This window comes from Crinia signifera, chromosome 1 (assembly GCF_055691185.1).
Source record: "Crinia signifera chromosome 1, ASM5569118v1, whole genome shotgun sequence".
Classification (NCBI taxonomy): Eukaryota; Metazoa; Chordata; class Amphibia; order Anura; family Myobatrachidae; genus Crinia; species Crinia signifera.
The window spans coordinates 31,709,042-31,735,892 of NC_139217.1; the positions used below are offsets into that span (position 1 = coordinate 31,709,042).

The 26,851-nt window shown below is 48.3% G+C and overlaps 1 protein-coding gene across 1 annotated transcript in view; it reads left to right on the forward strand.

Moving 5' to 3' along the window:
- SLC4A11 (solute carrier family 4 member 11) overlaps nucleotides 1-26,851 on the forward strand; it is a 97,319-nt gene that overhangs the window by 68,972 nt on the left and 1,496 nt on the right. Inside the window, 10 exon segments of the mRNA XM_083185923.1 lie at nucleotides 2,556-2,681; nucleotides 6,200-6,313; nucleotides 8,465-8,597; nucleotides 8,838-8,911; nucleotides 11,180-11,429; nucleotides 12,403-12,509; nucleotides 13,591-13,759; nucleotides 13,837-14,010; nucleotides 16,343-16,538; nucleotides 22,223-22,392. Of these exon segments, the coding sequence (XP_083042049.1) occupies nucleotides 2,556-2,681; nucleotides 6,200-6,313; nucleotides 8,465-8,597; nucleotides 8,838-8,911; nucleotides 11,180-11,429; nucleotides 12,403-12,509; nucleotides 13,591-13,759; nucleotides 13,837-14,010; nucleotides 16,343-16,538; nucleotides 22,223-22,392 (1,513 nt within the window).

The window sequence follows — 26,851 nt, forward strand, 5'->3', positions numbered from 1 at the left end:
AGGCTAGTGTAATCTAACATAACCAAATGCCCAGGCTGGACTAATCTAACATAACCAAATGCCCAGGCTGGACTAATCCAACATAACCAAATGCCCAGGCTGGACTAATCCAACATAACCAAATGCCCAGGCTAGTGTAATCTAACATAACCAAATGCCCAGGCTGGACTAATCTAACATAACCAAATGCCCAGGCTGGACTAATCTAACATGACCAAATGCCCAGGCTACACTAATCTAATATAACCAAATGCCCAGGCTGGACTAATCTAACATTACCAAATGCCCTGGCTGGACTAATCTAATATAACCAAATGCCCAGGCTGGACTAATCTAACATAACCAAATGCCCAGGCTACACTAATCTAACATAACCAAATGCCCAGGCTACACTAATCTAAAATAACCAAATGCCCAGGCTGGACTAATCTAACATAACCAAATGCCCTGGCTGGACTAATCTAACATAACCAAATGCCCAGGCTGGTCTAATCTGCTGGGGTTTTATCCTTGGCAAAGGAAGCGCCGCACCCCAGACATAATAATTTTGGGGGAGTATCCAGTGTGATTAACTCTTCCTTTATGATGTCCTGGTAACTGGCGTAGGGGAAGATTTATCAAAGCTTGGAGAGAGAGAGATAAATTACCGACTGGTAGCTCCTGTCCATTTCCAAACACCGCCTGTAAATATGATCTATACCATAGGGCATGGCTGGGCAACACCGGCCCTCCAGATGTTGATGAACTACACATCCCAGCATGCCTTGCATCAGTTTTAGCATGGCCACATAGCAAAACTAATGCAAAGCATCCTGGGATGTGTAGTTCACTAACATCTGGAGGGCCGGTGTTGCCCAGCCCTGCCATAGGGGCTGATTGGTACGCTATCTCTCTCCTCTTTATCTCTCTCCGCCCCCCCCCCCCCCCCCCCCCCCCCCCCCCCGCTCCTGCTCAGCCTACCTTGGTAATTATATTACTGGAGGCCATTGAGTCAAACCTGTGGATAAGTATCAGCCAGCGAGGAGAATGCTGCGATCCCACTGGTAATAATGCTGTGACCCAGTTATTGCTGAAATCGTCTCCGCTGTTGAGATATATCATGTATGTAAGAATTGGGTCAAGCGGCTCTCTCTCTGCACAGCACTAATAGGCTTTCACCAGGATTCCTCTCTACCTGTATCTATTTAATGAGTAATGGTGTCATTTATCCTCGGGATAAGTGCTTAAGTGATATATTCTTATATGACCTGAGCTTCTTTTGCAAAACCAATTAGGTTCTGTCTGGCCTCCAGCGACGGCTGGGCCTTATTTCCGGAACCCCTGCGGCCTTGCTGATCACAGCCTAAGCTGCCACTCTCATCATTCAGGTCCCTGCCAAATTGTCCTAGGTCTTCCGGTCCCTTACTGATGAGTCAGTTGGTCCCTTTGGAATTCTAGTGCTACTTCTGATCCAGAGGTTGCCTATATTAACTGTGGAATGACCACATACAGGACGGGTTATAGACATAACAGGACAGCATGGATGGTGTAGTGGTTAGCATTACTGAGGTTATGGGCATGATCCACACCACTGTCCGAATTGGGCGGAGTTTGTATATTCTCCCCCGTGCTTGGGTGGGTTTCCTCTGGTTACTCTGGCTTGCTCCCCACTTCATAAAGATGCCGGTAGGTTAATTGGCTCTTAGTTTAGAATGTGTATGTCCACGGGCAGACTCGATGGGCCAAGTGGTTCTTTAGCCGCCATCACAATCAAGGTATACAGTATGTCTCCAATGTTAAGCAGGGAATCCTAAGAGTTCATCCAGAAACAGGACCTAGGAGTCAATCCAATTGGGACAATAATTGCATGCCACTTTTTTGGGTGAACATAAAAATGGCCTCAAATAACCCCCAAATCAGCTCTTCATTGGATCATGCAGCCCAAATTTGACACCTGTTTAAAAAGCGTTTGATTCTGCTAACAAAAGTGTCATTTTTCTGGGGTACAGAGAGGTCTCCCCACTTTTTCATGCACTTTTCCCATATCACAGAACGTTTGCACTATTACCAGATGACCGAATTCCACAGGTGACCGTTCGTTCATCCCAAGCACTTACAGCCATGTATTTTATCATTTGCCGTTCTCCCTCGCATCACAGGCAACGGTTCTGTGTTCTAGATCAGTGATGTCACTGGTCCCCTAGAGAAATGATAGCCTGTCTGCTCATCGGATCAGTCACCATGCTTCTGAGTGGTTCCTAGTCACCAATGGGCTGCAATGTCATAGGTATTGGTTCAGTATGGCTTAGATTGTAAAGCACTTGTATTGCCAATGAGATAAGCTGAGCTAGACCTGCCTACAGTATATATGGGTTGATGTATCAAGCAGTAAAAAGAGTGGACCAGTGGAGAAAAGTTCCCATAGCAACCATGGTTGCCATGGGTAACTTCTTCACTGGACCAATTCTTCACTCTGGTCACTGCTTGACGCATGAACCCTCTGATTCATGATGAGTACCTTAGGTGAGACCAGATGTCCTTTAACTACACTCTACCTTCATCTGATTCCCGCACAGGTATTATCGGACATAACAAGGCCATCGGAAAGTACATTACAACTATGATTTTCTTGTACTTTGCTTGCCTCCTGCCCTCTATCGCCTTCGGCTCTTTGAATGATGAAAGCACTGGCGGGGTGATTGGTAAGATTTTCTTTGAAGATCATTTGTTTTGCAACTATCAACTTGGAAGAGATTGAACAGGTGGGTAGCAGAGGTGGCATCAGGCAGCAGTGCTACTTACTTACCCACTGATGAGACGAGTGGGCGAGTAGACATATCACGCCTTTTTTATGGGCATTGTCAACGAGTTCCTTGCCTGGATTCTGAGTGTTCCCTTTCGTGTATGGTCCTTTTTTTTGACCAGGCCAAGACCATCTTTTGGTTAGATTACGGAGATGCTACCTTCCAGTAGACCATGACGCGTCTCATAGGGTGAATGGCCGTACGATGCCCTAGCCACCACTTTCACAAGTTGTTTTTGTAAGACCTTGACCTTGCTGTGGACAGTGTTTCTCCGAATCCAGACAACCGTAGGAGACTTATTGGAACACATAGATGAGCGAGTGTCTGCTTGGCCACCATTCTCACGGTCGCTGAGTAAGTGTCACAGCTGTTTCTTCCCCAAAAGTGCAGGGCCCTCCATCATTAAGGAAACACGTGCCCAACATTTCCTTAATGCTCGAGGGGAGAACTGCAGAAATCTGTTCTTGTCTAGTTTGTTTTTTTGGGAGTAGGGAGCGGGTGCTGGTGATTAGGTGTACATCTCCTTCCTTCCACTTACTGGTGCAAATATAATTCATGATACATCTCCATCTATCCATCTTTCTCTGTCTCTCACTTTGTTCCCTCTTCCTCTCTCCCCTTTCTATGTCCCACTTCTCTTCTCACTTTGTCCCTGTCTTTATCTATTGTTGCCTCCCTATATCTCCCTTTGCCTCTCCCTTTCTCTAACTCACTCGCCTTCCCCCCTCTCGCTGTCATTGTCTTTACCTATCTGTCCCTCTCACTCTCTGCCACTATATCTCTTTGCCTCTCGCCCCTTCCTTTTCTCTCTGCTTCTGTTGTCCTTGCCCCCTCTACCTCTGACTCTATTTTCCTTTTTCATCCCCCCTCTCTCTTCCTCCAACCCCTCACATTTTCTCTTTCTCTAGCCCCTTTCTCTCTGTCTGCCTCTCGACCCTTCCCCCCTATCTCTATTTGCCTCTCTTGAAACAATCTCTCTCTCTCTGACTCTCTTGTACCTCCCCCCTCTCTTTGCCTCTCACCCCTTTCACTATTACTCATCGCCTCTCGCTCTCACATCTTCTCTCTGTTTGCCTTTCTCTTCCTATCTCTGTGCTTTTCTCACCCACCCCTTATTTTCTGCCTCTCTTGTTCCTCTCCCTCTTTGACTACCATGCCCCTCTCTCTCTTTGCCTCTCCCTTTCTCTCTTTGTCTCTCACTCTTCCTCTCTCTGCCTCACACATCTCACCCTCTCTATTTGCCTCTCGCCCCACTCTGCCTCTCTTGTCCCTCCCCCCATTTGCCTTTCACCCCTCTCCCTGCCTCTTGTTGCCTCTAGCCCCTCTGTCTTCTCCCCCCTCTCTGCGCCTTTCTTGTCCCTCTCTATCTTTGGCGCTCCCCCTCTCTCTTACTCTCTCGACCCCCATATTTTCTCTTTGCCCCTCTCGCAGGACTTTTTTGTCCCTCTCTTTGCCTCTCACCTCCTCCCTGTCTCTCCCCCCCCCCCTCACTCTTTTGTTTGCCCCTTTAACCCCTCTTTACCTCTGTCTCTACTCCCTCTCTTTGCCTGTCAACCCTCTCTCTTACTTTCGACCCCCATTCTTTCTCTCTTTGCCCATTCGCCCCTTTCTCTCTATGCCTGCCTCCACCCTCTCTGTCTCTCTCTCTCTCTTTTGCACCACAAACCTCAGGTAACCCCAACAGGTCAGGTTTTGTTGATTTCAGTCTCAGAAAACAGGAGGAAGTTTACTGACCCTGCAATATAGACAAACTCATCTGTGCCTGAATAAGGAAATCCACAGAACATGACATGTTGGGGAAACCTTTGTATTAGTGTTGAGATCCCCTGGTGTACAGTATAACAATGTTCTATTTTGATTGTACAGTATATATCTCTGTAGATGTAGTATAGTTATGCAGATAAACATATAACCGTATGTAATGTATAATGTATCTGTATAAATAGTGAGTTCTAATCTAATTACCTATAATCTCTCAGTTGTGATGTCATCACTTCAGTGACAATTCTGAAAACATTGGGTTATGAAGACTAATGTCGTCTAATGTAAATGAGTCCTCCTTAGTTGTGTGATTATACTGTGGTGTAATATATATTGTTACAGAAGGGTGATTTTTTTTTTGATTTTTTTTTTGTTATTCATTGGACATATTTTTGGAGACTGGACTTATTTGCCTGTTGCACCCCCAGATAGTTTTTCATGTTAATCACCAATTCCATCGTATATGTCCTGGTGATCAGACTCTACTCTACCTCGCCATGTGGTTTCAGTATGGCTACCCAGTCCAGCATTTGGCAAAGCTGCTTAAATTAAAGCAGTATTGAAAACCAAAGAGGAACCGAGACCTAGAAGTAATATATAGTCTGTCTCATGATCCTGATACATTCACGCTCTGGGAGACTTGTCTAGCTGTAATTATACAGTATGTGTCCTGTCCAGACCTTTCTATCTGTGGCTTTGTCACAGATACTAAAAGAGGACTAGAGGCAGCGCCTTACCGGCTAAACTAATAATCCTAAAGAAGCCTATCCATTTATTGCAGCACAATCTACCTAAGTGATGTCAGTGGCTCCTGGTTAATGTATAGGCTGCACTCTGTGATGTCACGGGCTCCCAGTGAATGGATAGGCTGTATAGTGACATCACTAGCTCCCAGTGAATGGATAGGCTGCACCTTCAGTAATCTAACAGTCTCCTATTGACTGGATAGGCTGCTCTCCCAGTGATGTCACTTGCTCCCAGTGAATGGATAGGCTGCTCTCCCAGTGATGCCACTGGCTCCCAGTGAATGGATAGGCTGCTCTCCCAGTGATGTCACTGGCTCCCAGTGAATGGATAGGCTGCTCTCCCAGTGATGTCACTGGCTCCCAGTGAATGGATAGGCTGCTCTCCCAGTGATGTCACTGGCTCCCAGTGAATGGATAGGCTGCTCTCCCAGTGATGTCACTGGCTCCCAGTGAATGGATAGGCTGCTCTCCCAGTGATGTCACTGGCTCCCAGTGAATGGATAGGCTGCTCTCCCAGTGATGTCACTGGCTCCCAGTGAATGGATAATGATTAAGCCCACATAAATGCTGCCTCTCCTATTAGGTCTACACCTCTATAGTAATTACCTGGGGCACCTCTTGTGCGGCTGATTGCAGCAAGTTCATGGCCATTGGTCACCACCATTAATGATGCTTTTTGAACCATACAGTATATCTCCATTACTGCCCTCAATACAATCCTCTGCTGTTACATTTTAAGGTCATCTCTCTTTTTGGGGTTTTTAAATATTTTTCAGAATGTCACTGTATCTGTATCAGAGTGTCTAGCGCCTTATTTTATTACATGTTTCTAGAAATGTCCTAATATTTCATGAACACCGATATACGGAGCGCGACCTAACGCTTTCACCACTTTTACTCTCGTTACAGATGTGCAAAAGACGATAGTCGGTCAGTGCATTGGGGGCGTTATTTACGCCCTCTTTTCTGGGCAGCCTCTGGTTGTGTTATTGACGACCGCACCTCTGGCATTATATATCAACGGTACGTATAGAAATCCAGCCTATAAATTCAGTTTGAAAATCATTCTTTGTTTAATTGGAATGGCGAGTATGGATGAGTTCCTTTATCACAATGAGAAAAGTGGCTTTTATTTATATATTTATTTATTAGCAGTTTCTTATATAGCGCACACATATTCCGCAGCGCTTTACAGAGAATATTTGAACACTCACATCAGTCCCTGTCCCAGTGGAACTTACAATCTATATTCCCTACCACATGTACACGCACGCACAGACATTCTAGGGTTAATTTTATTAGGAGCCAAATAACCTACCAGTATGTTTTTGGATTTGTGGGAGGGAACCGGAGCACCCGGAGGAAGCAAGAGAAGTGGTGCTGTGCGTTGTACTTTATCCCAGTATACACAAGCCAAGTGCCGCTTTGTCAGATTTCTCAGCATACACAATAAGAGAAGTGGTGCTGTGCATTGTTCTATAACCTACCATACACCACAAGAGAAGTGGTGCTGTGCATTGTCCTATATCTCAGTGGGTTGGGATCATTAGGTCTACAGCATGATGGTCGGCAGCCATTCGGTCGACATGGGTCTAGGTCAATATGGTTCTAGCAGGAAAGGTCATTAGTTCGAATGGTCGTTAGTTCGACAATGTCTAGGTCGACAGTCAAAAGGTCGACATGGGGTTTGTCACTGTTTTTTTGACCTGAAGGTCAACACAGTTGACATGGACACAGTTTAAAGTGCACCGCATCGCTCGCTATGCGTCGGGCACACTATTTTATTCTCACACCATGCCCTAGTGCATGGGTCTTCAACCTGTGGCCCTCCAGATGTTGTGAAACTACATGTTCCAACATGCATTGCCACATTTTTTCCTATAACAGCATGCCAAAACTGTCAGGGCATGCTGGGACATGTAGTTCCACAACATCTGGAGGGCCACAGGTTAAAGACCTGTGCCCTAGTGGATGGTAGGGCATGAAATACCTCCTGTCGGCACATGTCGGCTCAAAAAACAGTGAAAAACTCCATGTCCACCTTTTGACTGTCGACATAGATACTGTCGAACTAATGACCTGCCGAACTAATTTTTACAGATGTGTCCTCCTACATCTAACCTTTATACCCCGCGCCGCAGGAGAAGCGTGGTGGGAGCAAGCCGGCGGGTCCTGTGTCACTCGCAATGGATGTCTTTTGTCTTTTTGTGAATAATGCGTCCTATTCGCATGATGTGATCTGGACGCACCAGGCTACTGTACGAATGAACTTTGATACACTTGTATTTCTGTGTGTGACTAAAGGCCCCCATACACTTGGGCGACTTCCTAAGGACAAGTCAGCCCCGATTTACCCGGAGCTTCCCCGGCAGCTCCCCAGGGGAGCTTGATCACATTTGGCACTTGATGAGAACTCAGCCAATCAGCGGCCGCCCAGTCCTTTGAATGGGATTTCTTTCTATTCTCGCGCTGCGCACCCGGTCTCTCTGCATCTGCGGTCCCCGCTCCTGACCCTGCCTGCCGCAGCGCCGCTACATCTGAAGAGGCTGAGGCTCTCCCAGTGCACAATACAGATTACAGCCTCCACCTACAGGTACCCAGGACCGGACCCAGCCCCCAGCCTGCTCCTGTCACTCCCCCGGACGGCTGCACATGATTAATCTTATGTGCAGACCGTCCGACATCCGGATCTGATCCGATGTACACGGGACCGCGCATCGGATCAGATCGGATGTCATACACTACGCAATTTGCCCAGTTTCACCCGATTTCTAGGCCCAATCCTCCAGAATCGGGTGAAATCGGGGCCAAATCGCGTAGTGTATGGGGGCCTTAAGTCTGTATACGTAGCACAGCGGAACTTGGCTTTTAAAAAGTGGCAGTGTCATACAGATTCTGAGACTCAGTCACACACAGCAAATAAATTGGCACAGTCTCCTGGTGCGGACTAGTCACACTTTGTTTCGACTAAGACACGGTTTCCCGAAAAAAGGATGCCAACGTGTATCTGTACATTATTATAAACTTACGTTTAATTGTTTCCCATGTCCACCTAAATGTGTCTCTGCCAGGTGCTTGCAGCATTGAGTGACCACAGTTGACTGTTATGTATATGGCCAATTTATGTATGTATTACGGATGTGCCATGTAACCTCCGCTCTCTTCTTCCCGCAGTTATCCGTGGAATCTGCGACGACTACAAACTGGACTTTAAGGCGTTCTACGCCTGGACGGGGCTGTGGAACAGCTGTTTTCTTGTCATCTACTCTCTGTTCAATTGTAGTCTACTGATGAAACTCTTCAAGAGGTGAATTTCCCTTTAATATGTGAATGAATGCAAAAGCGGTTGCATCCCGAGATCTAGTGTAATCTAAATTCCGTGTACTGTATTCCACCGGCTAACCTGGTCAGTGGCTTATAACCTTATCTGTATAATATAGACAAGAAGTATAATGCAGCATGGAGTTAGCTGTGAGCGCTGTTATGGCGTAGTCGCGGAACACCATGTGCGCGGATTCTCATTTCATATTGCGTCCTCTCTCCCCAGGTCCACAGAAGAAATCATAGCACTTTTTATATCCATAACGTTTGTGGTGGATGCACTTAAAGGGATTAGCAAAAGTAAGTGTCTGTGTGATGTGCATTTATACACCTGACAGGTATGTGCTGGCTCGGACAGTAACGAGCTGGGCTGCGGGAGAGGCGGTGGAGGGTCGCGACTGTGTAACCGGGGATCTAAGGGGCAGATTTATTAAGCTTGGAGAAGAGATAAACTGGAGATAAAGCGGAGAAAAGGTAAAAGGAGATAAAGCACCAGCCAATCAGCTGTGTTTGAAAAAGACAGTTGGGAGTTGATTGGCTGGTGCTTTATCTCCTTTTACCTTTTCTCTGCTTTATCTCCAGTTATCTCTTCTCCAAGCTTAATAAATCTGCCCCTAAGTGCCAGGTGATCGTAGTGTTGTGTATGTCACGCGGCAGGGGGAACAGAGTCTGATGGAAAGAACAGGGTCTTTTTCTGGCTTTTATGAGGATGTACCAGGATTTGCTGGAGCCATCGAGTGGTGATAAATTTATTTTGGACACTTGTTATTGCGACCACGAAGCCTCCTGTTCACACAATTCCCCACAAGCCTGACTGTGAGCTTTTTATACACATGTCCCCTTCATTATTACTGGGTCTGTGCCACAGAGCTGGCAGACATTACCGAACAAGCAAGAGAGGCCGGACCCTGACATTACAGGTCCGTGGCTCCTGTTGTGGATAACTATTGGGGGGGCCATGGAATATAGGGGGTTATTCTGGTGGATTCACAAGGCTGCAAATTCGCAGCCTTGCGAGTCCACCAAACCCCGCCTTGCGAATTGATTGCCACCCATTCGCAAGCGCAATTCGTATGAAGGCCACGTGAATGAATGTTACACAGTAGCATCCATCCGCAGACCAGGCGGGAACACCCACATCTTTCCATGGTTGCCGACCATTGAAAGACGTGTTCCGTACACGCATCTAAAAGTGACCATGAAACGTTGGGCGTTCCCATATGCTAATGGGGCTGTCCCACGCCCCCCTCTGCCCGCTGTCCTGGGTGCGTGCACTCGGCGATCAGACTGTTCGCCGTGGGTGCGAGCACCCTGCGTATGCACATGCGCAGAAATGTGCACAGCGCCACCATCGGTCCCCGTGCGAATGCATTCTGGTTGTGAAACAACCAGAATAAGGGCCATATTGTGTAGCCAATGTCCCGATAGAAAAGGACGCGTCACAGATCTTTTATAAATACCGCGTCCTATGTAGAGACTGGTGCATCACGTGTTCCCAATACGAAGTGCCGCGCGTCATCAGTATCCGAAGCTGCCCTCCTTTCCTGCCATAGAGAACAGGGCTCTGGCATTAGCAATGCAGGTCAGGCTTTTCCACGGGAGATGACACCTCTCGTCCCCTCTCACATGGCTGGTTGGTTGGGACAGCAGCCGCGCTCAGGAAGCCGGAATCAAACATCTGGATCCCACACGGCACAAGAGGTCACCACACATGAAACGGCCCTTTTCTCTCTTCCACACCTGCCCTGCTAAATCCAGCTCCGCTCGCTGTCACTTCCCGGAGGGAACTTTCCCCAGTGATCATCGTTATCCCGCTACTGTTATCTTCACTGATCATAGAGAGGAAAAAATACAAGGAAATGGCCCCATTGTCTACGGCAGATGTGGGAGACCACCCACCCACTTCACAGGACCCCCTACCTAGCTCATATACCCTCTGACCAGGAGAGGTCCCGTACAAATGCTCACACAGTCTCCCGGCTTTCTGCTACCTAATTATCAGCCAATTAACAGGGGTTCTCCAACCTCGTTAAGCTGATCAGCTGCCCTTTAATCATGCTATACACATTACCCCACATTATCCCTTTAAACCAGGACCCTCAAGAATTACACAGGTTCTGTGGCTGGTCTGCATTTCACCTGGACTTTATCAGCCGCAGAACCTGTATAATCTAGAAGTGTCCAGTGTTTATAGGGATGGTATGGTAAATGTAATCATAGGTCATGTTCCCAATCTTGTTGGAGTAGGAGAGAGATGCTCACCCCTAACCTGCGGTTAATGATCAGACATGTGCTAAATGCAGCCTTTATCACTCTTGCGGTTTTAAATCCATGTTTTTCTTATGACAAACCACGGCTCAGTAATTCTACCCTGTGTCCTTTCCTGATACATATTGGTGGAACACTGCTTCCTACAGGCTGCTGTGCTTGTACCTGCTTTCCGAAGTGCTTGTTTTTATCCATAAGGCACCTGACCAGATCATTACAGTTAAATATTTAAATTTTATTTATAGAGTGAATTGGTTTTCGTGTTTCTCCTCCTCATTCTCTTCAATTCTCCTCTTACAGTTTTCAGTAAGTATTATCTGGAGTCGCCAGGGAAGCAACTGCATTACCAAATAGGGTCTTACGACACCGCACCAAACGTGGGCTTTACTATTGACACCTTAATAAATGCCACATTGAACAACTCATTGATGAAAAACCAGAGCTTGGATCATGACGACGATCAGCACGGCAAGGAGTCTGCGGTCCTCAGTCTCATGTTGATGCTTGGGACTCTGTGGTTGGGACACACACTGTACCAGTTCAAGAAAAGGTACGGGAGATCCTCCGGTGGCGGATGGGCGGATAGACCCTCCGGTGGCGGATGGGCGGATAGACCCTGCGGTGGCAGATGGGCAGGGAGACTCTCCAGTGGCGGATGGGCGGGGAGACCTTCGAGTGGCGGATGGGCGGGGAGACCCTCTGGTGGCGGATGGGTGGGCGGGGAGACCCTCTGGTGGCGGATGGGCGGGCGGGGAGACCCTCTGGTGGCGGATTGGCGGGTGGGGAGACCCTTTGGTGGCGGATGGGCGGGCGGGGAGACCCTCCGGTGGCGAATGGATGGGCGGGGAGGTCCTTTGGTGGCTCATGGGTGGGGAGATCCTTTGGTGGCGCATGGGTGGGGAGATCCTTTGGTGGCGCATGGGTGGGGAGATCCTCCGGTGGCGGATGGGCGGGGAGGCCCCCCGGTGGCGGATGGGTGGGAAGACCCTCCGGTGGCGGATGGGTGGGGAGGCCCCTCCGGTGGCGGATGGGTGGGGAGGCCCCTCCGGTGGCGGATGGGTGGGAAGGCCCTCTGGTGGCGGATGGGCGGGGAGGCCCCCGGTGGCGGATGGGTGGGAAGACCCTCCGGTGGCGGATGGGTGGGAAGGCCCTCCGGTTGCGGATGGGTGGGAAGACCCTCCGGTGGCGGATGGGCGGGGAGGCCCCCCGGTGGCGGATGGGTGGGAAGACCCTCCGGTGGCGGGCAGGAAGGTTAGAATTAGACTGCGGAGAGGGTTAGGCATTTAGAAGGGAGGGTTATAGTTTCGCCAGGTGGTGGAGGCTGCGAAACAGATGTGTCCTTTTAATACATCTGCCCTTGTATGAGAACACATCTGTATACTGCTCCTGGGAGTCTCTTATTAGTCTTCTCCCTTGTTCGTCACCTGTCACATTGTATTGCTTAGATCTAAGGACTCTGTCCGATTTCATTGTTACTTAAAATATTCCCAAAGATGATTAACCTTCATCTGTGCCGTTTTCAGCCCGTACCTGCATTCGCGAGTGCGTGAGATGCTGTCCGATTGTGCCCTGCCCATATCCGTCCTGACCTTCTCCGCGGTGGGATCGTACTTCTTCCAGGACATACGCAGTAAGTGCACAAGTCTGTTTCTTCTGTACCATTTCTTCTGTTGACATAACAGTAGTTGGCTCTGGATGAGATGCCGGGGGCTGATCTCATGGGGGGCTGCAGATTAACGTCACAATTAAAGGGAATTAAAGATCCTGCTTAAGACCGTTTTCATGTTCAAAGAACACAAGCTCCTGGTGCTGTTTAATTTGTGCATCTTTCACCAATGCAAGTGCAGGAATGGTGAAATGAAATGTTTCCCTGGAAACCGCTGTCAGATACAGTAGGTTCCACAATAAACTGTGGTTCCCGGTATCAAGCCTTGTAACGAGTTGCCTTGGCTAAGTTGCCCATGTGACCAAAAATGGCTTCTGCCTCAGGCAAACTCATCCAATGCTGGGACCAGATTGGCCGATAGAGTCTGAATACCCCTGTGACGTAGTGCAACGTATTTATTGACCCCCTTTCCCCTGTGACGTAGTGCAATGTATTTATTGACCCCCTTTACGTTACAACGCAGAGTACAGTATTTCCAGATCATTGTTCTTGTGGTTCCATGCTGCGTGAGATTGGTTGTCCCTCGTTTCTCTGGCTCAGTAAGTTCACGTAGCCTGAAGCCGTTTACAATCAGTGGACGCACGTCTGTGGCATTGCGTGTCCACCTTTATCTCGTACCGTGTCCTGATCACCATCGCCGCAGCAAAAATGATTCCTCTAAGGATTTTAATTGTTCTCACCCACATAACAGGAAGGGGATATGTCGCCTTGTCTGCAGGTGTTTGGACCGTGTTGTGTTCTCTCTTCTTTCCACATTTGGTACAACCCGGCCACCTCTGTACACAATGGGCTCATAGGAACTGAATCAGATCAGTTTGGCAATGGGGGTGAGACCTTTCCGCATCAGGAAGAACCATGTAGGACAGCCAGGAATTCCCACCGTCCCATGGGGCCGTTCGCAATTGAATGGGAACATTATTGTCTTTCACTCCGTTCTCAATGTCCACTTGTTTTGATGAAATTCTTTGGACTGCGCCCATGGTGTCACCTGGGGGGTCAGAGTTCAGGTTTGGTCACAGACATCTGTTGGGTTTCTGTTTTGCAGTTGCCAAGTTTAATTACATTGAGACGGAGAGCCTGTTCGTGCTGGCTCCTATCGGGACCCTGTCCATGGGGTCCATCACCAGCGCCATGGGGCTAGGCTTCCTCCTGTCCATGTTGTTCTTCATAGAGCAGAACATCGTGGCCTCTCTCACCAACGCCCCGGAGAACAGGTAAGTCCACATGTAAGTTCCTGCATCCATACCTCCGCCAGCCCTTGCTATAGTCCTTATGTTGCTGTCTTCTGCAGGCTGGTTAAGGGTACGGCCTACCATTGGGATCTCCTGCTGGTTGCACTTATTAACACAGGACTGTCTGTCTTCGGGATGCCCTGGATTCACGCTGCCTTCCCACACTCTCCAATGCACGTCCGAGCGCTGGCCAACGTGGAAGAGAGAGTAGAACATGGACATATCTATGAGACGTAAGTCGGTGTTCTCCAGTGCTGGCTGTAGGCTATATGATTACTAGGATGGAGAGCGTTGCCTGTGCTCTGCTAGCTGAGTGCCTCTCTGTCGCTGTGAGTGTGTGATAGTGTACCCATGTTCTTAGTATATGTGGTGCTGTTCTACAGAGGTCACTATAGCCATAGACATGTGCTCCTTAGTGTTGGCTGGGACAGAGGAAGTTATGCCAGTTGGCAGGTGGGCATCTCATGGTGCCATCTGAAAACCCAAAAGATATAAGTTCATACTGTACTTGTACCTGATATTATGAGTCCTTGTACCGGATTGTAATACCAATGGGGAACAGAATCATTGTCTTTTACGCTGTGCTCTATGAGGCGCACATAAGCCAATATAGAAGCCGCATGGATGGACGGAGATGTGTACCATGAGCGGAAAGGGGGGGCCATCGCTATTGTGTCTACCACAATGGGGGGCCATCGCCGGTGCACAAATAAGAGGGCTTGTCCGCAGCCCAGGTTGGGTGCTGGCATCCCCATGATCAGAATCTCAATGGGTTGCGGTATTTTAACCAAACTGGTAACCCACCCATCCGGTAACCTAACCTTAACTCTCCCCACCTTAGCTCATCCCTGACTTCCCCTGAAGCCAAACTCTAACTCCCACCTCCCCTCCCCACAGTCTAATCCTATCCTCCCTCACTTCTGCAGCCTTAAGGGGCCCATACACGGTCCGTTAAACGGATCCGTTTGGGTCTTAATTAGCACGCTTCGCATCGGATCGCATGCCTAGTGCATGCGGTGTGCATGCAATGCGATCCGATGCAAAGTTTAGCTAGTACAAGAAGTATGTGCAGCACATACTTTTTGTACCGTACTATGTGATGCGCGGGAGCGCGCATCGCATAGTACAAAACGGACGGTCTGGGAACGGACTGTCTATGGGCACCTTTACCCTAACCTCCACCCCTGCAGCCTTACCCTAACCTCCACCCCTGCAGCCTTACCCTAACCTCCCACACAGCCTTACCCTAACCTCCCCCAACTCTGCAGCCTAACCCTAACCTCTCCCACAGCCTAACCCTAACCTCTCCCACAGCCTAACCCTAACCTCCCACACAGCCTTACCCTAACCTCCCCCAACTCTGCAGCCTAACCCTAACCTCCCCCACAGCCTAACCCTAACCTCTCCCACAGCCTAACCCTATCCTCCCCCACAGCCTAACCCTAACCTCCCCCAACTCTGCAGCCTAACCCTAACCTCCCCCACAGCCTAACCCTAACCTCCTCCACCTCTGCAGCCTAACCCTAACCTCCCCCAACTCTGCAGCCTAACCTCCTCCACCTCTGCAGCTTAACCCCTAACCTCCCCCAACTCTGCAGCCTAACCTCCTCCACCTCTGCAGCTTAACCCCTAACCTCCTCCACCTCTGCAGCCTAACCCTAACCTCCCCCACAGCCTAACCCTAACCTCCCCAACCCCCGCAGCCTAATCCTAACGTCCCCCACAGCCTAAACCTAACCTCCCCCACCTCTGCAGCCTAACCCTAACCTCCCCCAACTCCAGCCTAACCTCCCCCAACTCTGCAGCCTAACCCTAACCTCCCCCACAGCCTAACCCTAACCTCCTCAACCCCCGCAGCCTAATCCTAACGTTCCCCACAGCCTAAACCTAACCTCCCCCACCTCTGCAGCCTAACCCTAACCTCCCCCAACTCCAGCCTAACCTCCCCCAACTCTGCAGCCTAACCCTAACCTCCCCCACAGCCTAACCCTAACCTCCTCAACCCCCGCAGCCTAATCCTAACGTTCCCCACAGCCTAAACCTAACCTCCCCCACCTCTGCAGCCTAACCCTAACCTCCCCCAACTCTGCAGCCTAACCTCCCCCAACTCTGCAGCCTAACCCTAACCCCCCCCCCCCACAGCCTAATCCTAACCTCTCCCACCTCTGCAGCCTAACCCTAACCTCCCCCAACTCTGCAGCCTAACCTCCCCCATCCCTGCAGCCTAACCCTAACCCTAACCTCCGCACCCGCAGCCTAACCCTAACCTTCCCCACCTCTGCAGCCTAACCTCCTCCGCAGCCAAACTGCACCCTAACCCCCGGTACTTATCGTTGGGATGCCACTGTTGGCGTTCTGACAATCAGGATACCAGCCCATTGAGATCCTGGCCACACCCGAACAGGCACCAGAGTGACATTTCAATTCAACCAAGACCTATCTGCAGCGTTGTCCGGAGCTGCTGTATAATTGCTTGCCTTCCCCAAGTCGTCCCTTTTATAACAAAGTATCTCTTCTACTATGTTTTCATCCTAAATCACTAAGCTTTCTCTGTGTCTGTCGCAGGATCGTCAGCGTTAAGGAGACCCGCCTGACATCGCTGGTGGCAAACGTGCTGGTGGGCCTTTCCCTCTTCCTCCTGCCTCTTCCCCTGCAGTGGATCCCCAAACCGGTCCTGTACGGGCTCTTCCTGTACATCGCCCTGACCTCCATTGATGGCAGCCAGCTCTTTGAGAGGGTGGCCCTGCTGCTGAAAGAACAGGTATGTGTGCTGGGCTGATGAAAGTGTGCGCAGGATGTGCGGCAGGTATAGAATCGCTATCTGCATCCTGAGGAAATGTATCACTGACACATCAAAGACGCTATTGTGCTGTACACAGCCTATATCTCCGCACTGCTGTCTTCCTGTCTGGGTTACAGGGTCAGACGTGGCTGCTTTACAGAATTCATCACCAGCCGAGAAATCTGATCTCATTGTGTAGTTACTGAATGGTGATGGAAGATGGGCAGTGTAAATAAGAGGGGCTGCTGGGTAGAGGGTTGTCCAATCCCCCAACACTCACCTTAAGTGTAAAACTCTAACCTATGTTGATAAATATGCTGGTCCGGGATTAGGGATGCCAATCCCGGGGCATTTTTTCAATCCCGGGATCCGGGATTGAAAAACGCTCAATCCCGGGATTCCCGGGATCCCGGGATTGGCATCCCCAGCAAAAAAAACCCCATTTTTAGCATAGTACCCACCCCGGCCGACCCGCACATCTACTTACATTAGGGTGCGGGCGGGCGGCCGGGAGTGGGTTTGGAGGTGCACGGTGCCTCCCGGCAAGTGCACCTCCATAGAAGACGGCAGGCGGGCGGCGGAGACGAGGCTGGCAGGCGGAGGCGGGCGGAGTCAGGCCGGCGTGCTGTCGGGAGGCGGGCAGGCGGAGGCAGGCCGGCGGTCACTGGTGACGTGTGGCCTGCGCAGCGTGACCTCTACTGTCACGCTACGCAGGCCGCACGCCGGGTCAGGCTACGGGAACAGCCGGGCAGCGTCTGAGATAGTGCTCAGACGCTGCCCGGCATTAGACTGCGCATGCGCAGTCTAATCCCGAAATCCCGGGATTGGATTCTCCAATCCCGGGATTGAAATCCCAGACTTTTTTAGGCCAAATCCCGGGATCCCGCCGATCCCGATCCCGGGATTGGCCACACTATCCGGGATGGTGTACAGTGAATGGATTGGAAGTGACAATTAACCAGAAATAGTATATGAATAAAGCAATTTTATTGAATGCTAACTAAATGCGCCTGGTGAGCGCTGTGTATAAATGATTTATTTCTTAGTTACGGAATGTGTTATACAGCGCATTGTTATTCTATACCCTGGTATCACTGTTACCTACCCTCTGTACATTACACCTGTTATATATATACATTCATACACACTGATATCACTGTTACCTACCCTCTGTACATTATACCTGTGATATATACATTCATACACACGGATATCACTGGTACCTACCCTCTGTACATTACACCTGTTATATATACATTCATACACACTGATATCACTGGTACCTACCCTCTGTACATTACACCTGTTATATATACATTCATACACACTGATATCACTGGTACCTACCCTCTGTACATTACACCTGTTATATATACATTCATACACACTGATATCACTGGTACCTACCCTCTGTACATTACACCTGTTATATATACATTCATACACACTGATATCACTGGTACCTACCCTCTGTACATTATACCTGTAATATATATACATTCATACACACTGATATCACTGGTACCTACCCTCTGTACATTACACCTGTTACATATACATTCATACACACTGATATCACTGGTACCTACCCTCTGTACATTACACCTGTTATATATACATTCATACACACTGATATCACTGTTACCTACCCTCTGTACATTACACCTGTTATATATACATTCATACACACTGATATCACTGGTACCTACCCTCTGTACATTACACCTGTTATATATACATTCATACACACTGATATCACTGGTACCTACCCTCTGTACATTACACCTGTTATATATATATACATTCATACACACTGATATCACTGGTACCTACCCTCTGTACATTACACCTGTTATATATACATTCATACACACTGATATCACTGTTACCTACCCTCTGTACATTATACCTGTTATATATACATTCATACACACTGATATCACTGGTACCTACCCTCTGTACATTATACCTGTAATATATATACATTCATACACACTGATATCACTGATACCTACCCTCTGTACATTACACCTGTTATATATACATTCATACACACTGATATCACTGGTACCTACCCTCTGTACATTACACCTGTTATATATACATTCATACACACGGATATCACTGTTACCTACGGACATGGCGGAAACACAGGAGATGACTTTGTCTACATCCTGCGGCTCCTCCCCCCGAATAGCGATATTGGCTGCCTAGCAGCCAATCAGGAGCCGCTGGCGCTCTCTTTGCTTAATTAAATTGTTTTTTAGTAGTGCCACAGTGAACTAATTGGGAGCTGCTGAGTGGATAAAAAGGTACTAATTGGTTTTATCAAAGAGACACTAGATGCATACAATTAATTAACTGTCCCTACAGAATCTTATTGCCCTTTTATGGACAAATTATATTGTATATACATTAATATGCATCACATTATATTTTGCGCCTGAAACTTGTTTTTATACTGCTGTCTTCTCCCCCGTTTACATGTTGCCTATACAGAACACTTCTTATAGCAGGCATGTCCAAACTATGGTCCAGCTGTTGTGAAACTACAAGTCCCATCATGCCTTGCCACAGTTTTGCTAATAGAAAAATGCAAAAACTATGGCAAGGCATGCTGGGATGTGTAGTTTCACAATCGCTGGAGGGCCACAGTTTGGACATGCTTGTCTTCTAGCCTTTGCTCTGAACCTGTAAATCCGCTCTGTTGGGGAGCGTCACAGATAAAGGCCGGGGTTCAGTTACTCTCTCGCAAATGCCGGGTCAGTTACTTGATCACTGGAGCAAATAAACATACAAACCATTATATAGTCATACACTGGCCACTGCTATTGGGGTATTACAGTCAGTGTTTGAAGGATACCCATGCTTTAGCGGGTTTTAAGGATATCCATGCTTAAGCACAGGTGATTTGATGACTCGCTCGTTGCTCAATCCCTGCTTGGGGCGGGTGGGTGACGTCACACGACAACATTTTTGAGTTTAAGACATTTATTCACATTAACCCAGGGGATCCCAGAGTATATCATAAAAGGCGATTTAATCTGGAATCTGTTATTTATTATGAACCCTGTCGTTCATTATATATACTTCTACAATAGACTTATTCCATACGTTGCTCTGAGCCTGTAAATGTATGGTATATCCCAATTCTATATACTTCTATTTCCTGCCCGCTCTGTCCCCCGGAATCGTTCACTCACAACACGTTCTGCAGTTCCATCATCTGGCTCCCAACCAGTCCCTGTCCCGTCATCGCCATAAATTCGGATGGAAGACCAGGGGCAAAGCCGTTATCACTGTAATAAATCTTATCTAACAGCAATTCCCTTGTAATTGTTATCATCCCTCCTGGCGCCTTCCTTGGCCTGTGTCCCTTAACTCTTTCCTCACCACTGTCCGACGCTCCCTGCAGTATAATTCTGTCTCGTCCTATGTCTCCTGCGCCCGGGAACATTTTATATCTGCTCCCTTGTAGGATCTGAATGGTTGCAGTACGGATCCCGGATACAGAGCGATCCAAAATGTTGTTGGTCCCTGGAGCCATTCTACTTAATGCAAATCCATTGTTTCCCTGACTGTCTCTGCTGACCGACTGCTCTATGTACCCACTACTCCCGATTCGTAATATATTACAATGTGATATAACTGAGCGATCCTGAAACATTTCAGGCACAGACATCCCCCCCAAATATTCCTTCCTGTGCTATACACGTGCTGATTTTGTTGCACAATTTGTGTTGACGCCTCTTTGAATGCCGACCATTTTTGGACATTTCCCTTTCCGATCCAGCAGTCGTATCAATTGTGATGTCATTGTGTCCCGTTGGTGCAGGTGGTGGGTGAACCGGGGGGTGGTATAGAAGATCTACATGGACTAGATCGACACCATATTAGGTCAAAAGGTTTCAAAGCTCCACAGATAAAGTTGACAGTAGTTAGGTCTACAGGGTCAATAAGTTGACAAGGCGATGGACGACAAATGTTTTTGTGGGGGTTGTTTTGGCCACGTCTTGTATATTTCATGTCCTGTGATCACCAACTGTAGTAACGCAGAGGCTCGTCATGCTTCGAGACCGTTACTATTCCCAATTTTTGTCCGTGTGGGTAGTTAAACAAACAGTGTTGGGGGAAAAATGGTAAAACCCCAAATTCCCCCTTTGTAGTAATCCTTGTATGTGTGCGTGTGTACATAATACGGTATACTGTATCTTATACTGGCAATGTCTTATCCTGGGAAGACGCCATATACAGTATGTGTGCGCCCTCCGCACCAGACGTCTGCTAATTGCTCATTTACTGCTTGCTGTGCCACAAGGTCATTAGTAGAAGGTTAGGGAGGGGTCCCCCCCCTGCATCAAACAAGCTTCGTTAGGATGTCTCGGGCCCCAGAAGTGATGTCACATGTCAGAGAAGGATGCGGTTAAGTGGTTCGCAGAAATGTCTCTGCTAACAAGCTGCTGCCGCCTCATTAGAGGTGTTGCGTAAAGGAGGGTTATTATTGCAGCTATTAGTGTTACGCGGCAGAGTCATGCGGGCCGCAGTCGTGTAGCAGAACTGAGCGATGGCACATACAGTGTGTCCTAATAGAAGGTACTGTGGCTTCAGGTGGTTGTAGGGAAATGTTTCCTCCTAACTGGTGTCCTTCAGTAAAGCCAGGTACACGCTCTACGGTGTGTACCCAGCCCAACATCGGCAGCGACGGGACCAGGCATCTGCAGGTGTATTTACACCTGTCGATGCGGGCAGCAACGGTAGGGGGGGGGGGGGGGGGGGCATGCTTTGTTAGAATGACTCTTGTTAACATCGCCCCCATCGGACATGTAGCGCCAACGGATGACAGCCCGTGGGCACGCACAATGTCAGCAACATAGCGGGTAGACAGTAGATGTGTCAGCCCAGACCAGATACAAGAGGTAGATTTTTACAATCACTATGCATCATGTTAAAGGGTAAACGTATAAGAACCATCACAACAATTCAGAGATTACCCAGGAGCACTGTGAGCATAGAGTGTTCCCAAATCTACCCTCTTACCTCACCTGTGTTCTACCCGCTTACCCCACCTGTGTTCTACCCGCTTAACCCCCCTGTGTTCTACCCATTTTACTCCACCTTTGTTCTACCCGCTTACCCCACCTGTGTTCTACCTGCTTACCCCTCCTGTGTTCTACCCGCTTACCCCACCAGTGTTCTTCCCACTCACCTCACCTGTGTTCTACCCGCTCACCCCACCTGTGTTCTACCCGCTCACCCCACCTGTGTTCTACCCGCTCACCCCACCTGTGCTCTACCGGCTTACCACACTTCTTTTATGTTCTGTCCGCTTACCGTACAGCTATTTAATCTACCCCTTACTAATGCTTTATTTTATTCTATCCCCTTAACTTTCGTCTATTCTACCATTAATGTTGATGTGGGTAGAGAAGCACCACCTTGCACTTATCATAGTCACATATCCGTCAGCTCAGTAATGCACCACCATGGATATATAGAACGGCCAATAATTTCATTTTGTTCTGTTTTTTGTAACCATTATGTGATCCTGAATTTGCTGACAATTGCACAGGAGAACTGGACACGTTTTGTGGCACCATTTCAGCAGATCACTGTGCTGTATCCACATTTCCTGCGCTCACTCTGTTGTGTATTCCTCCCTACAGACGGCGTATCCTCCCACCCATTACATCAGGAGGGTCCCACAGAGGAAGATTCACTACTTCACGGGGCTACAGGTCCTCCAGCTGGTCATCCTGTGTGGGTTTGGCATGTCCCCTCTCCCTTACATGAAGATGATCTTTCCCCTGATCATGATCGGAATGATCCCAATCAGGTATGTAACTACATGCAGATATAACAGTAGGCGAAAGTACGTGGTTTATGCATGTTGGGATTGCCACATCATCAATGAACCCTGTACTGGTTCTGCAATTTATGGGATCTGTTCACTTTAATTTTCTTTTTTCTCTTTCATCCATAGGAGTAGTCATTACTATTGGGTATAGATGGGAGACCTTCCCCTCTATGCCCCTCCCCCACAGACCATTTTTCAGACTGTGCCCGAGAGCCTGTCACTAACTCTGGGGCCCCAAAGTAATTTTTATTTGAATTTCAACAACAGGCCAACTGTTGCACCTACACCAAGGCGCCCGTACACGGACCTTCCTTTTGGTCCTTCCAGGTCTCTGGGTAGAGGGTGAGAAGATCCTTCTCAGCCGCTGGCAGGTCCAGAAGCCGAGGTAGATCTACAGCTCCAGTCTCTCAATTGGATACAAATGCCATGTCCAAGCCTTCCAAATGACAGCCTACTCACTCACCTTGGGGATCCCAGAGCGGGCGCTCGGCTGCAAGCTTTTCGTCTAGTATGGGATCAAACCTGCGGAGATGCTTGGGTCAGGGAGCTCATAATTTCGGGTTACAAGCTGTGGTTCAAGGTGCTTCCTCCTTGTTTTTTTGCTCAGCCTTTACAACAGGGGTGGGGATCCTCAGGCATGGGGCCATATGCGGCCCCCGTAGCCGGTCTGAGTGGCCCGCCCACCCGGCTGGCGGCTTTGCCGGGAGTCAAGTACAAGGGAATTCTTGTGAGAGGTCGGTAGTTCTTGCGAGATTCCTCTTAATCAACAGCAGCCGGAGACTGTCAGTCCTAGTCAGCGGCAGCCGCCGGAGCGTGGGACGGCTGCAGCGGGACAATTTGTAAGAGAAATTTTTACATATGGCCCCCAAAGGATTTTTTCCCCATACAAACGGCCCTTGGCACAAAAAGGTTCCACACCCCTGCTTTACAACTTCCACCAAAAACCGCCGACTTCTTCAGGCTACCAAAGACAAGTTGTTGGAGGCCCGGGTTATCATGCCAGTTCCTGTTGACCAAAGGTTTTCAGTCTTTTTCTGGTTCCAAAACCAGACGGTACAGTGAGACTAATCCTGAACCTAAAGTAATTAAATATCTATCTCTGGGTATTCAGGTTCATCGGAGGTATGGAAATGAGGGAGTTCCTTGTGTCCTTGGACAAAGGATGCTTATTTCTATTTGGCAGCCACATAAACAATGTCTGTGATTGACGATACTCCACATCCACTACCAATTTCAGGCCTTGCCTTTCATCCAAACAGCGCCTCCTTCACAACATCCTAGTTACTCAAGAAGCTCTCTTTCAAATGGAGGAATGATCAATGTAGCTAAGTCACAGTTGGTTCCCACTCCGAGGATTAAGGGGGTGATTCTGTTTGGCTCGCTAAGCAGCGTTAATTTGCTGCTTAGCAAGCCTTCAAAGGACGCCTGCCTGCCATACGAATACCTGCCCCACGCTGCCCAGCGAATATCCCCGCCGCACTGCGAATGGATGTTTTACCAAAACATCCATTGGCAGGCTAACGTGCGGTCCTGAAATCTTTCAAATGTATTCTACAGTGCTGGCAAATCTAAGCCAGTCTCTGCTGACTTGCGGCGTCCTGGTCCGAGCACTGGGCGGGTTGCTGATGTCCTGCAACGTCAGCCTCCCGCACCTGGAAGCCAGGTGTTCACCCGCGTTTGCATCGGGACGCCAAACGTTTTCCCCTGTGCGCACCCAGCGTTTTGGTGGGTACACCAAGGAAACGCATGCGAACACCCCCTGCCCGCCTCCAATCTGCCCCCCACCTGTGTGAGCGCCACGGAGACTATGCAAGTCTCTGAAGGCACCTGCACAGAAGCCCTAAACATGCAAATATGCAGAACAGAAACATCAGTCCCTGGTGCGAACACGCCCAGAATGATGGCCTACATTTTTAGGTATGATCATAGATACCGTACTACAAAAGGTATTTCTTCCCGTAAACAAAGCACATGACATTCAGACATATGTTCACCAGGTCCTGCAGCCGAAATGGGTATTGGTTAATCTTTCCATTCGGTTGCTAGGAAGATGGTCACAGCCTTTGAGCATTTGGAATTTGAAAGGTACCATTCCAGGCCATTTCAACTGGATCTTCTATCCAAGTGGACAGGGTCGCATCTGCATTTGCACCATCTTGCCAGATGGGCTCCTCAGGCTCATCTTTCTCTCTTTTGGTGGCTGAATGAAACAAATCTGGTGGAGGGTCTTCAGTTCGGACCCATGCAGTTGGTGCTTCTGACGACCAACATGAATGGGGCGCGGTGACCCTTCAGAACACCTTTCAGGAAGTGGTACTACCCATAAATGTGTTAAAGTTGCGGGCAGTTTACCAAGCGTTGTGTCATGCCACTCCTCAAGAGATAATCCGTACAAGTTCCGTACGATAACACCACGGCCATGGCATACATGACCAAACATATCGGAACCAAGAGAAAAGCAGCCATGAAGGAGGTCATACCAATCCTTCGGTGGGCCGCAAGGAATGCACAAGCGCTCTGTGGTTTTCTTACAAGGGGTAGAAAATTAAGAATCAGACTCTCAGCAGACAGTTAATCCATCCAGGAGAATCTGACCTTTATCCCACCATTTTCTCCAAGTTAATAAATCAGTGGGGGGATGCCAGAAGTGGATCTCATGGCTTCGCAAAACAACACACTGCTTCCAAGTTACTATTCCAGTACTTATGATCCAAAGGCTCTGGCAGTAGTTGCATTGACGGCTCCGTGGCCGCTCCAGCTGGTCTAAATGTTTTCGCCATTCCCGCTTCTTCCACGGTTCCTTAAGAGAGTAAAATGGGAACAGGTGATGGTCATCCTCATTGCTCCAAATTGGCCTTGCAGACCTTGGTATGCTTATGTGCAACTTTTACTAGCAGACAAGCCTTGGACTCTCCCTTTTTCGCTATCGGGACTTCCGTCGGCTATGTTTCACGGCGTGGCTCTTGAACGGACGTTGCTACGAAAGTGTAACATATAGTCAATAGTCATTCCAACAATGATTCGAGCATGCAAAGCCGTTACTTCCAAACATTATTATCCTATTTGGAAGGCGTATGTCTTCTGGTGTGAGAAAACGTCTTTCATCTGGGACTTTTCGGTTAAGTCTTCTTCTCTGGTTTCACCAATCAGGATTGGAAGTGAGTCTTCGTCACTCTTGTTCCTGCAGCCTCCACTTTTTAAACCACTTAAGTCTGCAGATCTTGAGTAGACAACGGTGTTACTTGCCCTCGCATCGGCTAGACAAATGTCTGAATTGGGCTCCCTGTCCTGCCGTTCTCCTTATCTGATCTTTCATGAGGACAGGGCTGAACTTCGAACTCGTCAGGATTTTCTACCTAAAGTGGTTTCGGCATTCCACATAAATCAAGCTATTGTGGTGCCGGTGTTACCTGAGGACTCTCCAGCTGCAAAGTAACTAGATGTTGTAAGGACTCTTAACATCTATGCCAAAAGAATGGTTTCTATCTGTAAGACAGATGCTCTTTTTGTTCTGTATGATGCAAATAGACAAGGTAGGCCTGCCTCAGAACAGACCTAGTCCAGATGGATACGTCTTACAATTTGTCAGGAGTACACTATGGCGGGTTCCGGTATCAGTATTTGCTCATTCCACCCGTTCTGTGGGTCCCTTTTGGGCTACTGCCTGGGGAGTTTCAACTTTACAGTTGTCATGAAGATACTTGGGCTGACAGGCCCTTGTTCATAATACGTTTGCAGCTACTGAATTTCTTTTCGGCCATGCAGTTTTGCAAGACTACTCAGCGCTCTACTGCCCGTGTGAGAGGCTCTAGGTGATCCCTATCGTAATGACTACTCCAGCATCTAATGTGGATGAAAGCGAAAACAGCATTTTGGTACTTTCCGATAAATCTCTTTCTCTGATTCCATAAGGGATGTTGGACGCCCAGTCTGCGCTGTTCTTAGTAGCAATTTAAGTACAACCACTTTCCTTCAGACTGCGTTCTGGGTTGCAGATTGTTTAATTTGTAGTGTGTACGTCTGTTTCATGTTTCTAATGCATCACCTCTTCCCGTTCTTCATTCTCCCTTCCCTCCTCAGGCACAGTGGTTATCTGGTCTGTGGGAGGGGTATCAAGGGGGAGGAGCCAGAAACACACATTTATATCATTTAAAGTGCCTAGCTCTTTTAGTTACCTGTCTGTACCCCATCGTAATGACTACTCCAGCGTCCCCTATGGAATTCGAGAAAGAGATTTAGTAATAAGTACCAAAATCCTGTTATGTGATCACTAATTGTACCCCCTCTGTAGGGCAGACCCTTATATATAAAGGTGACTATATATATATATATATATATATATATATATATATATATATATATATATATATATATATATATATATATATATATATATATATAATATTATTTCTCAGGCTCCATAACCACTTCCTGACTA